Raw genomic sequence first — 14,031 nt, 5'->3', positions numbered from 1 at the left:
TGTGGAAACAGACAGACTTAGATTCAATTCCCATTTCTGGCATTTAGCATCTGCAAGACCATGGGTAATTACTTTCTCTCTCAGTTACCTACCCAAAATAGATACCTAGAATATATGTGTTCAAAGATATGTGTATATTAAATTTTAATCCATTTTATCAAGGTGTCTTCTCCAAGTCTTATTCCATGTCATGCTCCCTCCAACAGTGTTTAAGGGAGTCCTTTTTCTTCACTGAATCATCACTGCGAATGAAAAATCTTTACAATATTTATTAATCGAATTGCTTAAACTAATTTGATAATTTAAGTTACTAAAACAACGGTCATGAAGATGACAGCTTACGCTGTAAGTGCTTACTGTGTGCTATACTGCGATCACTTTACATTTGTCAAACCATTTAAATCCTCACCACAGACCTCCAATGCAAGTATTATGAGAATTACCTTCATTTTATCAAGAAGGAAACAGAAACAGAGAGGTTAAGTAACTTGTCAAAAATCACACAGCCAGTTAGGAGAGAAAACTGTGCCAGCTCACGTGGTCTGGTTTTATCTTCTGCACTCTTAACAACAATAATCACGGTTGACTAAAGCATGGGCCACTTATATACTTATTAGTTTAGCTATTCTGATTTCTACCTCTTTAAATTTTCTGCTAGGTTGATTTGTCTTTATTGATAAAAAAAAAAAAACCTTTTATGTTAGTGGTATTATCCATTTATTTTGATGCTGCAAGTATTTCTTACAAATTAATATATAATTTCCTTTTTATTAAATCTATACTTTTTATATCAGGGAAGAAATTCATATATTTTCCATTTCTTTTCATATTCTTAACAAATTTCAGTAATGTAAGAATTGCCTATACCTTCAAGTTTCAAAAAATTTAAACAATTTGGATCTGTTATTTTCTTATTTGGGGGAGGGAGGGACAGAAGGAGAAAGTGGTGGAATTATTTGATACCTTTTCCTGATATTTCCATACTTATTTTCAACAAACAATGCATTCAACACCTAACATTTAAGTTCCTCCAATTATATTCTTTAAGATTATTTCCTTGCTGGTTTTGATACATTAATTTCTCGGAATGGGGAGATGTGTTATGTTTACAGTTAACTTTGGGAGACTTCATACCTTTACAACAGCTAAGTTCTCCAAAGGTATGTTTCTATATTTATTTAAGTTTTCTCTCATACTACTCAGTAAAATTTAATTGTGATCTTCATAGCAATTCCTGTATTTCTTGTTGGTCCATCATTCTTAATAGTGTATGCTTTTTTCTCTTTTTTTCATTAGACTCGTAAATGATATGCCTGTTTAAATGCTTTTTACAAAACTAATACTTGGATTTATCAAAAATACTGTTTACATATTTTTCTAAGTTATTGCTCATTTTTTATCTTCCTCAGTTCCTAATTTTCTTAGTTTTATTTTATCTAATTTTAGTTCCTCCTGTTGAGATGTTTAATTGATTTTCAACCTTTGTTGTTTAATTATAAAAACATTCAAGGTAAGAATTTCCTCTGAATAATACCTTTGGCCCATATCCACACTTTTTATGTATTATACTACTTCATTGTTCATTTCTATAATCGCAGTTTTGGTATCTACATTAGCACATGGGCATTTTTTTTTCAACAAGTGTTTTGACACTTGTTTCGTTTTTGCCATTATTTACAGTACTGTGACCATAGTACAGTTTCTGCCTTTTGGGAATCTGCTGAGGCATTTTGGACCCCCAATAAGGTTAATATTTTAAAATGTAAAATGGGTATTTGAACAGAAATATTTTATATATTTGCATTTGTGTATTCACACCTATCCATTATCAAGCTCATTGCTTGTTCTCTGAAGTTTTAGAACCATCACTTTAGTACACCTAAAATTCAACTGAGAACTTGCTTTTAAAAAGGGAGATTGCAGGGTCTCATCCCCAGAAATTTAACACTTGTGGGACGGTGTGCACGGTCTTTCACTATTAACAGACACTTTGTATGACCTGGACTTCCAAACATTTGGACTTTCAAGAAACATCACTTCACAGCCTTACTTATTTTTCGCTTCTGATGTTTTTAAAGATGGATAGATCCTCTATATTATCATTTGATGGTATATTTCTATGGGAAATTGTTCACATAAAAGGTTGATGTTTGTTATAACCTGATTGATAATTAAATTGGCTCTTTGAACCCATAAAAAGAACCTCCTCTGTATGTTTCTGACTTAACTTTCATGTACATGTATGTGCGATACTTTTCCTCTTTGACTCATTCTAAGAGGTTTGCCCATTTAATAGGAAAGTTTAACCCATTCGACATTTACCATCATGCGTGATTTGCTCAGATTCATACGTGTCATCTTGTTTCAGGCCACGAGAGGAATCCGACTAGCAATTGTTTACCCTGCCCGTCTTTACCAAATGTGATCCACCCTATATACTACATGAGGTTCATGATAATTCTAGCATATCAAAGGGGTTTTCAGGGAAATAGAGAAATGTGCCTTATTTTACCTTTCTTTATTTATTTCAATGGACATTCTGGACCAGGATTAGGCAGGGAGGAGAGTTGAACGTTTGTGTTCAAAAATCACCATTTTAACCCTGCATTGGGACTACTTTTAATTTCTTTTTAATTTAGTTGTACATTCACAAATGTTAATTAACACAAAGTAAAATATCAATATTATTTATTTTTATGGCCAGGTTCTTGGCGTTAACCTGAAAATGTGATTGTGTAAGTGTGCCCATTATAATGTGCAAATCTTCTCACAGGTGAAACCTGGGCAAATACTTAATGGGAAATGCAAATGAAGATTTGCATGGACATTGATTTGGTACAAGCAATTACAGAAAATTTGTCCCATAAAACTAATTAAGTGAGGCTGTTATTGTGCACGTGGAATCACAGAGAAAGCAGAGCCCTGTGCTTCTAATTACAGAGTCACACGTTGCTGGGGCCTGTACAAGAAGACTCCAATTTGTTTCGAAATGTAGGACCCCACCAACCTGCAGATGATTTCTTCTTAGACATTAGGAAATAATAATACACAGATACTTTCCTCGTTTTACAGAAGGCTGATTTTCAAAGTCTTCCTCAATCGACCCATTCCGTAATTCTGAGAGGCTAAACATATGTTTGAATAAAAAAGAATGACCTAGATTGATGTGAAGAACCCAGCCAGATTGTCAGGACAGAATGAGGGTCATTTAATTGAGGGTAGAAATGTTACATCAATCTATTGAATCATATAATTATTAGGAGATGGTGTCTATACTGGAAATGTTTTAAAACGCTAAAAGGTGCCTACTGTTTTCTGATGCATGTTTAGTATATTACTGATTGAAAGATTTCAGGAATCAAGTGGAAATGGGCAAATATTAGAAGTCTTTAGATTAGAATCCATTCCAATCCCAATTTTTTGATGTTTTTAACCATGTGTAAAAAGGTTGGCATATCTATGTAATCACTTAAAAAAATAACTTCTACAAAAAAGTTGAACAAAAATGAAGTGAATGAAAGGGGAGCTCACTGGTCTGGATTCTTTGTTTTCTCATGTATTTCTAGGCACATGTATGTGCTTTGGACAGCTTACCACCATTCACAGATATACTGATTTTAGAATATGGATTTTAAATGAGCCAATAGTCAGCCAGCACATTGACCTTGATTAAAAGATATCGTGGATTCAGAACATGCTCTTTATTTTACTGGCATAAAGGCACTTAGCACATTACCAATTGAGAAAGATTAAAAGTTGAATAACATTCCACATTTTATACCTAGACATTTTAAAATGTAGTTTGCATTTTCTGTTTAAAAAAAAAGAAAACAAAGCATAAATCAAGTTTTAGTTTCTCACATGGTTAAAGAAAAATGTATTCTCACAAGAAATAGTCACGCTCTTCTCCAAGAAATGCACTTTTTGTTTTTAAATATAAAATAAGGTATAATCGGATACTGTTCCATATCCTATAGATATAATAGTAAAGCACTTGATGAACCCATCTTTATGATTTGCTTTCATATTTAAAAAGCAATGAAATAAATCTTTCCCCTAAGAGGCACAGAACACAAAATCTAAGGGTTTTCTCTTTGATGCTTATTTCTGGAGTTTTAACCAATATTCCCTAAATATGGTAGTATACATCTCCTAAGTGCAGGCTCTGATATAAGATGGCCTAATTCAAATCTAGCCTCTATCACTTATCAGCTACAGGATGCTTTTGGTGCCTCAGTTTCCTCATTTGTAATGGTCATAATAAGAAAGCATGCCTCACTAGGTTGTCAGAGAATTAATGATTTAACATATGACCAGTGCACAGCAAAGGGTTTGCTAGTTAAGCGTTACTCAATAGATATTAAATTTTAAAAAACAAAAAACACCGAGATCTAAATAAATACATTTTATTGATGTAAGGCCCTGACTTAGAGCCTTGGAACTTAAAGATTCCTTGCCTGGAAGAGTTTCCCCAGATATCTACATGGCTTTCTCTCTCACCTCCTTACAAGCTCACGCACATGCCCCCTTTTCAATGAGCCCCGCCACAGCGCTGCCAGCTCATGGAAAAATGCCCCTGTGCCGTCCACATTTATTCTTGGCGTCCCCTACTCCTGCTTTACTTTGTACATAACACCTTTCACTATGGAACATACTGTCTACTTTTCTTTTGTTTTTTTGTTCTGTTTCGTTTTGGGTTTATATGCTGCCTCCTATAACCGAAACATAAGTTCCAAGAGAGGAGATAGCTTTACTGCTGTCATTTTTAGAGCATTACCACCTACAACTATGCCTGGCACGAACTGGACACTTGATAAATATTGATCAAACGCAAGGAATGCATATCTGGGAAAAGTCAGGGGGCTAGGCGGGCTGCCTGCATTGAAACCAAGTCTTTCACAAACCATTCGACCTTGTATTAGGTGGGTGCAAAAGTCATTGTGGTTTAACGAGTTAAAAATAATTGCAGAAACTGCAAAGACTTTTGCATCAACCGAATATTTTCAAGGATGTGGTTTGAAAACTGCATGAATTGAAGTCAGTGGTTCTCCCGTGGGAGTGATTTCCCCCCTCAGGACATTTGGCAATGTCTGAAGATATCTCTGACTGTCACAACAGGTGTGACCGGTGTTCAGTGGGTAGCACCCAGATATGCTGCTAAACCTCTACAATGTACAGGACAGGCCCCCCCAACAAAGGATGCCCCAGCCCAAACCTGCAATAATGCTAAGTTGAGAAACCCTACACCTGAACTAGCCGCAGGTAATGTCTTAGATGTAACTCAAGAGCACATAGATATTGTGCTAATACAAGGCAGGGAGGGAAGAAAGTCAACTTGTTGGTATTACAAAAAGACCAAATACACAAAATTTTGACATGCAAAACAGAGGGAGGATTTTAAAAGATACAAAGTAATGTTCACCCATCAAGGACTAAAATATTTCTACTAGAGATGTATCTATAAAAAAGGAGGGAATCTATCTATATACATGCGAAAAAAGAAACTGAATTTTAAAGGAGAGCCTTTGCTTCTCATCCTTTTGGACTTCTCTAAAATTATGCTCCATGTTCCTGTGACATGTATTCTTTGAACTATAACTGGCAAAGTTGTAATAAAAAATTTAAAAAAGAGGGAAATCCCAAATTACCATGTCCTCCCTGAGAGTCGGCATTGCTGCTGATGGCCTGGAGCATTTGGCAGGAGGGAACTACGAAGGAGCAGCTGTACCACCACTCTCTTCGAGTAACATCAGGGATATGAGAACTTGGGGAGAAATTAACCAAGCAATCAAACAGAGAGCGAGACTGAGACGTGCAGCGTTTTCCCGTCTGCAAACATTACGTGAGCTAGTCTCATCTCGTGGTTAAATTACAGACTGCTCCAGCCATGAAAATGCACTCATAGCCTTGAAACAATAAGTTTTGGGGAAGAAATAAATAAAGCCTTATTTACTAATAAGGCTATAACAACAGTAACCATTGTATTAATGGTTAGATGAAAAACTAAAATTCTGTCTTCAAGATGAGCACATTTGGTAAAAACATTCATGTCTAATTAAGAGGTGAATTCAGATCTCAACTTTCCTCCTTTGCCATAAGAGCATTATTTGGTGCTTTCTCCGCTGAATTTTATTGGCTATTTTTCCATTCAGCTCTCAGCTTACTCTGGCATGTTGTCTTGTAGCTGGACTTTGGAAACGGCCCTCTTTTTCTAAGAGATGCTCTCTGCTTTCCTTCACCAAGCGATTTTTGAGACTGAAAACAAACATGGCTACTAAAAAGACAAATAGAACTTCGGAGAAAATGATCTTTGGTAGAACTGAGAACAACTGTCCCGTTACCAGCAATTAATCTTTGATGAAATGGGCATTACGCAGGTAACAAAGACATGCAAATGTGGTTTTCATTAACAAATGGAAAATCAGTCATAGATATGTACTCCTTGAAAACAAAGAGAAACTGTCATCTTAAAATGGAAAGACTGAGAGTGAACCGAAAGGCTGGCCAAAATGTTACGCTTGGTTCAATCAATATTCGACTGACACAGAGAGAAAATTATGTCACTTCCTATCTGAAAACTACTGAAAATACTGGGTAAGGATGAGGAGTACAACAGTTGTTTCCTGCTATAGCTGGGAGCCTTTCTCTCCCCAGATTGACAAAGATAAAGTAACTTAAACCATACAAACCTTCCCACTGTAAAATAACTCACAAATTGTGCATTAACAAAAGTAACTTACGGATAGCAAGGGAATGGCAACTTTTCCAAGAAAGTCGGGGGGTTTATCTCCATCTTCATCAAACACTGTCACTTCCAAAACATCATGGATATCTTTAACGGGACTGAACAAGAAACACACCATGTATTATATACAAAAACACATAAGTGAAGGCTGTTCCATGAAGATCTGAAAACACGGTTTCACTAATTAAGTCTGTATGTCCTTAGAGTATAAAACTACCATTTAATTAAATTCCAAAAATTAAATCAAACTGACTATATTCCCAAACCTTCCATCATAAAAGATTTAGTCATCCATCTGGAAAAAAAAAAAAAAGTCAACTTTTCTACTATGACATTTTCCACGTCTACGTGCAATCAAGGATAGGACTCTTAAAGAAACAGGATGAAGAAAGAGAGTGGGAGACAGAAAGAGTAGGGGGAAAGGACAGTGATTTCAAAGTAGATTCCAAGTGAGAAGAGCACAAATAAGTGCTCACTTTAATGAAGAATTACCTTCAAATTACCTTAAAAAAAAAAAGTAGTCTAAATCACTATTTGCTGAGATCCAACTAAAGCTTCCTATTGTTTAAACACAAATTACCAAAAGACCCATGCATATTTAGAACCATTTTGTATGTTGACCAGAAGCCAGACATCAGCTACAATGAAAATTGGAACCATGGTCATCGCAATGTGTTCGGCCAACAAGAGACTCTTGCATAAAGCAATTTGCAAAGCTGCTTAGGGGAGTTCATCCACTTCTCCTAGAACCCTGGGAACTTTCTACTGGTAACCATCAACACCATTCAAAACAAACCTTATTCTTTTGGTTAGAAGCACAGACAGAGCAGTTCTTTAGCATTGGGAGGGCAGTGTAGCACCATTTAGTTCACGCAAACTCTACAGGGGCCATCCTTTAATGGTTAGATGCTTTGGAATCTAAAGCCAACTAGGAAATATATCCAGCCTCCAAAATGCCTGAGTTTGAAAGCGTGCACAGGGCATTGCTAGGGAACAGGTCATTCAGATTAGCTGCAATACAATGAGCCTTCGGGAGTCTTTGAGGAATGGCAGATAATCTGTATTTTTCCAAAAGATTCTGGCAGAATACAAGCCTTCAGGCATTAAAATAATGCTATAACATTGAATGTGAAGCAGGTCTACATCTGTAATTTTCTATAACCCAGGGATGAATTCCTCTGGATACATGGAAGCTTCCGTCTACTCATGGATTGATTTAGTCACTGAAAGATCTACTTTGCAAATGCCTTCTGGAACTTGCCTGCAGTTCCAAAGGGTCTCTTCTATTATTAACACTGAAGTCTATAAAATGAAACGATAAAAGGTTTGCAGAAGGAAAAACACAATAAAATTCATTCTTGGCACATAAAAGTGGGCAGCGAGGTCCACTCAAGCACCCCAGCCTGCCCCAAACGTATCAGGGATAATTGGTCTCTAAGTTAAAGCCGCCCCTGGATATTCCAAAGGCTAAACAGAGCACTTACAATGTAAAAACTTTGTTCCACGCAGGGTTGAGGGTTTTGTAAATGGTATGTGTCTGAAGTCGGTCATTGCCTAACTCCAACAAGCAAAAGGGATCGCTCTTGCCTGCAAAGAGAACACAGACGCTGGTCAGAGACAAACGGATCTCAGAAGTGACAGAGGCCAAGGGAACAAAAGCCATGTGCTTTTATGACGATAAAGCTGTGCTTGCTGAGTGGTGACGGGGAGCCTCTGTTTCTGGCGAGCCCGTGAATCTGAGAAAGGAACGGAGCCTGCAAGTATGGGGACTTTAATGTGATAAACGAATTGGACCTGACTCTCACCCCAGCTGCGGCCTTGACGACACAGGTCACAAAGGAGCAGGTGTCAACCTGACATGTGAGAGAGAATCCACCTCCGTGTTTCGTTTGGAAACAGAAGCTCATCTCTGTTTCCTTCCCCTGCTCACCCCCAATTCTCTTTGAGTCCATATAGATCACGAGCCTCTGGTCACTGGAAGGCTGTGATACCTTATAGGCTCCCACACGGTTGTGAGGAAAGTAGGGGGGAAAAAGTGTCAACGTGCCTATGAAGGAGTTAAAACTGCTCTGGGGTGAGTGGCCACCAGTATTTATAATCCTATATATTTAGGACATTGTGAAAATACCCAGGCCATAGTTTGGGTGCTCGTAACCATCCAGGTGAAAGTATAATTCCATAAAGTTGGTTCAAAGTTTTTATCTGAAAGACATAAAGCTCAACCTTTAACTTCTCCCACCCCACCTCTTCTTTTTCCACCCTACCTTACACGGCCTCCGGAAAAAAAAAAAAAAAAAAAACAGACACATAGATAAATAGATAAAATAAATAAATAAATAAGGCCAGAAATTCCAAAGCCCAAAGCTGGACGCCCAAAATTACCATGTAAAAGTCCTCTCCCCTTTTGTTGGGTTTGGAAGAAGGACCTAGCGTCGGAACTGTCAGGAAAACAAGGGATGGCTCTGTAGAGTCCGTACGACAGCGAGAACACACCGCCTGCCTCTGCAACGTACTAGCGAGTGACAAAGCGGTGCGGACTAAATTAACTGGGGGCGTGAAGGACAGATGCTCCTTCAACAAATGGCCGAGGGAACCCAGGCCAGGGCCTAATGCAAACAGTGCTCAGGCCTCCTGACCTACTGGCCTCAGAGTCAGGTCAGTGAACGCATCTAATTCCCTTCGTAACCAGAAGCTGTGAGATACTGCACGTCAACAGAGAGCCTGACATGTGCAGGAGCCTGCATGAAGACTATATTTTTAAAAAGGGAAGAAGAAGAGCAGATGCATTTGGCAAGGGTCAGTTTTAGACAGGAGATTCCATACAACTGATGCGTGGCCTGGACACTTGGATGCCTGGCCAAAGCTTTCAAGTCGTGCTATTACCTCCCTGGCCGGTTAGACAATGATGAAGCCATGGACCTACATGCATGAGCCCGGGTTGTCCATTACAAACAAAGGAAATGGACCCTGTCTAAATTCGGCAGAAAAGCAATTTATAAATATAATATCAAGTGGTTCTGAGAAGTACAGCAAATGTTGCAAAAGTCAGGCTTGAGAAATTGCAAGAAACCAAAGAATTGCTTAGGAATTCTTAGGCACAAGAACCTCAGTCAATATCTCACACCAGGGAGGGTCTGGTGGGGCCTCAGCTTCCCGGAAAACTGGCCCCACAGGCCTGCCTGGCCCCGGCCCCTGAGTATGGCTGTCTCCGCTGTGAATTCGTCACTCGTGTTTCTTTGCCTTACTTCATGCAGATGGAAAGGGCTCAGAGGAAGCACCTGATTGGTCCAGTGTGGCCAAGGACCCACGCCCGAATTTCCAGGGCTCACAGAGGGAGTACTGGCTCTTTAGCTTCCGTGAGTGAAAGTGGGCTTCAATCCCTTCTCCAAAACACACTGTGGCAAATGCCCCAAACCTACAAGGGGTGTCAGTTGGTGGGACAGCCCAAATCAAACCAAGAGAAAAATGAATCTGCATCGGAAACGTCTTCGCTATGTAAAGACTGCTTGGCTCTGGGAATGTGTTTTGCAGGGCATGGGGTAGGGGCTGGGTGGGGCGGGACCTGCCAGCGGAGAACACACTGCCTCTTAACTGGGTCGAGGACACGTGCTCCCAGCTTAACGCTCAGGTAGACGATGCTGGATTCCTCCACCCGAGCTGAAACAGCTACTTAACTGTTTGTCAGACTAAGTAGGCGTCAGTGCTACTCCTCCAAGAGACAGAGACGTGACATTCCATCAGCATTTGCTCTGGGAAAACTGTCTGACACTTTTAATGAAAGCCCTGGGGTTATCCCACAGCAGGGCAGCCAGTCCCGAGCAGGCACAGGTGAGCGCGAGCTGCAGCCCCCTCTCTCTCGAGTCAGCGTACTCTTAGCTGTCCCAGCTAATGAGGAACAGACTTCCTTCCAGTAACTGGGAACTTCAGTTCCGAGTCTGTCTCCAAGGAACACACTGCACCAACTCTCTGAAGATAATTCCGTGAAAGTTCATTAAAATGCTGCATTTGTTAATGTTACAATATAAACAGGCGTAGAGGAGGAAGAAACAAAGACATCCAAACCTTTATCGAGTAATTGATGGGCACTTTATGGATTCATTTCTTTCCCTTAAAAGGTTCCAGATATATGGGGACTTTCAATAAAATTTAAGTAATGAATATTTTTATTTGGGATAAAAATGATTTCCCATAACGAATGAAGTGTCCAAACGATCCCCAATGGTACCGAGGGAACACCACCGAGCAGACGCTTGGGTCTGTACTTTTCCTCTCTGTCCCACCTAATTTTACAGGTAAAACATCAAGATGACCTCTTCTACATCCAGATGCCATGTCACCTTGACACGGTCACACACCCATGACAATCCAGTTTCATGGTGTTTTAGCACCTGGCACTCAACAGCCTTTGCTATTTTCAACATCACTTTAAAATTCATTTACATTCCTTGAATGGCCAGTAGAGGTTTGTCATTTAAATAATTTCACCTTTATATCAGTTATAGAAGTTGAGTGATGAGTAATAAATGTATTTCAGAGGTCATATGAGTCATCTGACACATATTTATTAGGTGCCCGTTCTGCTCCTGGCCCTGAATCAGGCTCTGATGGATACAGGCCACCAGGTCTTTACCTTCCAGGACCCCTCATACCAATCTCTGCTTTTCAGCAAATAGCACCTTTTCAGTGAAAATGTCCCTTGCGCCCACTGCCTGCGGACTGAGTTGCTCCTGTCTCTGATCTCCGACTGTGTGTTTTCCTTACACCTCTTCTATTCCACACCTGTGTATTTTCGTTCCATGTTTAGCCCTGTGATTCAATTTAAGGGGCCTGATGCAGGCAGACCCAACATACGCACACCCCACCCCTCCCCTGAGAAGAGCGAACAGTGAGATAGGACAGCAGGCTCCCCTCTGTGATGGGTGCTGTCTAGAGGGAGCCAAGCCCTTCCCACTTTGTGCAAGAAACCACACTTTCGACAGGCCCTCATTTAATCCTCTGTGAGGTAAGCATAGTTTGTGCCATGTTGCAGATGAGGAAACTAAAGTTCAGAGAAATTTCATTGGGTTGGTTAAAGTCCAGAAAGAATTCATAGTGGGGGTGAACCTTAAACAAGGTTTAGGAAGAGGCTGATTTGGCTAGCAGAAATGGGTAGGTCCTTCTTAATTAGATAGGGACAGCTCAGAGCCTTAAATTTATTAACAAGATAGATAGATAGATAGATAGATAGATAGATAGATAGATAGATAGATAGATGATAGATAAGATACATAGATGATAGATACATAGATTAGATAGATAGATAGATATAGATAAGAAGATACATAGATTAGATAGGTAGGTAGGTAGAGACCGTGGATAGATACTTCCATTAGATTAGATTAGATTAGATTAGACTAGACTAGACTAGACTAGACAGACCAACACACAAATATATATACAACTAAACAGCGGCCGTCAGGAAATGGAAGACATGGGGAGTTAAATGCAGAAACTGGCTTGAAGCCGTGAAGACCACGCACTAATCCACAGCAGATAATACGGGCTGGATCCGTCACTGCATGTGAGGGCGAGGACCCAACGGCTCTCCCTCATCACGCCCCCAGGCCTACCGCAGCCTCTCACACAGAGGAGGGAGATTTGCTGAATACATTAAGGCAGTACTAGGAACCGGACCCCTCCGATCAAAGCAATTCCTTTGGTAATTCACAGAATAGCACAAAGGAACTGAATTCATTCACTCTCATGGTGACAGGAAGTGACAAACTACTGTATCTTCTATGTATTCCCAAACTTTACATTGACAGGAGTCCCTGGTTTTTTTGGCAGACTATTAATTAAAGCAGATGGCCTGTCAAAGGCAGATCTGTATACTGGTAACTAACAGTGGTTGGATAGCTAAAAGTGATTAGCAATGCTTCTATTTCCAACATTAGGGAAATCATGAGCAAAAAGAGCGACAAGACAGTAACTTGCGAAATTCCCCATAATCAACTATACTCTAATAAAATAAATTTAATAAAGACTGGGAATAGCACTTATTGAACATGTAAATATGCGTCAGGCATGTCCATTTTGGTTTTAATTTAACCATCAAAATACCCAAGAGGAAGAGGAGACTTGGAAAGGACCCAAGGGCAGTTAGTGGTAGAACCAAGATTTACACAGTGGGTCTCTGTTTATATCCATCTATATCATAATACATAGAGATTACAAGGAGAGGCGGCTACCATAAAAATGAAGGACAGAAAAATGGGGACTAATTTTCATCTGTAATGAACAAATCATTGAACTGGACATTGGTTTACTTACAGCATAAGTCACAGTACATAGGAAGGGCTCGTGTGCTTAATAAATGGATGGAGAACTTAGCCGTGGGAGACTAACCCTGTGTGTGGGACAGACCAAGAGCTCCTCCTGATGGCAAGGAACCAGCAAACTGGAAATGCCACCCTGATTCTAAGCAATGTCCTCAATGTACTTGAATGTACTTCAAAGTACCTCAATGACCTTCAGTGACACACACACACAACGCCCCCTACTGGCAATCTGCAGGACAGCAGGAAGGGGGAAGTGATTAGAAGCTCCCTCCCAGGATCCATAGCAGGTGCTCAATGAATATTTTTTCAAGATCATTAGATTCATCACAAAGTTAACTTCTCTTGAGTTGAGACAAACTTAAACAACAGTTGGGAAGTTAGGCTGGGGTCACTGGAAAAAGGGTGGACATTCTGAAACTAAATATCTTTGTGCTCCTGGGTCAGGCACTGTTATCTGTTATGGCCCCTATCACGCTTATTTATCAAATAAGCCGACTCTACAATCGCCTGTATTTTTTTCTTCCCTGAAAAATAGTGGCTTCTCCATTCTTCTGACAGGTACTGAGATCGTGTTAACTTGGTAGTTGTCTTATTAATGCTGGAAACAGAAAAGATCCAGGTGACAACCTTCCAGCCAAGGAGATCCAGGATATTTGATAATTTCTTGGATTAATTGGGTGGGTTTTCTGTGGCCAAAAGTGCCACAAAGTCACAAGGATGGAAGAAAAGTCCCTGGAGAACAAGTATCTCCAAATTGGGAGTAAAGATGGTATTTCCAGTTTTGTTCCTTCATTGCTGCCTGAGAATTCTTCAGCTTCTCAGCATGGCGTACAGACTATGATAATGACAGGAACACGGAAAACGAAGGCAGGACTTGCTCCTAGAAGACGGGCTATTGAGACCTACACAATGTTATGTGCGTATGTTCCCATCACCTTCCATTGAGGTGGCTTGCCAAGCTGCTGTTGG

General features: G+C 39.9%; 1 protein-coding gene across 1 annotated transcript in view; it reads right to left on the bottom strand.

Moving 5' to 3' along the window:
- The window catches only part of MCTP2 (multiple C2 and transmembrane domain containing 2), a 170,478-nt gene that overhangs the window by 56,385 nt on the left and 100,062 nt on the right, over positions 1-14,031 (bottom strand). Inside the window, exons 13-14 of the mRNA XM_033100384.1 lie at positions 8,230-8,332; positions 6,741-6,843 (exon numbers count right to left, since the gene is read on the bottom strand). Of these exons, the coding sequence (XP_032956275.1) occupies positions 6,741-6,843; positions 8,230-8,332 (206 nt within the window). The remainder of the gene's footprint in view (positions 1-6,740; positions 6,844-8,229; positions 8,333-14,031) is intronic.

The sequence above is a fragment of the Rhinolophus ferrumequinum genome, chromosome 28, assembly GCF_004115265.2.
Source record: "Rhinolophus ferrumequinum isolate MPI-CBG mRhiFer1 chromosome 28, mRhiFer1_v1.p, whole genome shotgun sequence".
Taxonomy (NCBI): Eukaryota; Metazoa; Chordata; class Mammalia; order Chiroptera; family Rhinolophidae; genus Rhinolophus; species Rhinolophus ferrumequinum.
Note: the sequence above shows the minus strand (reverse complement) of the source record. Positions and strands in the feature narration are given on the sequence as shown.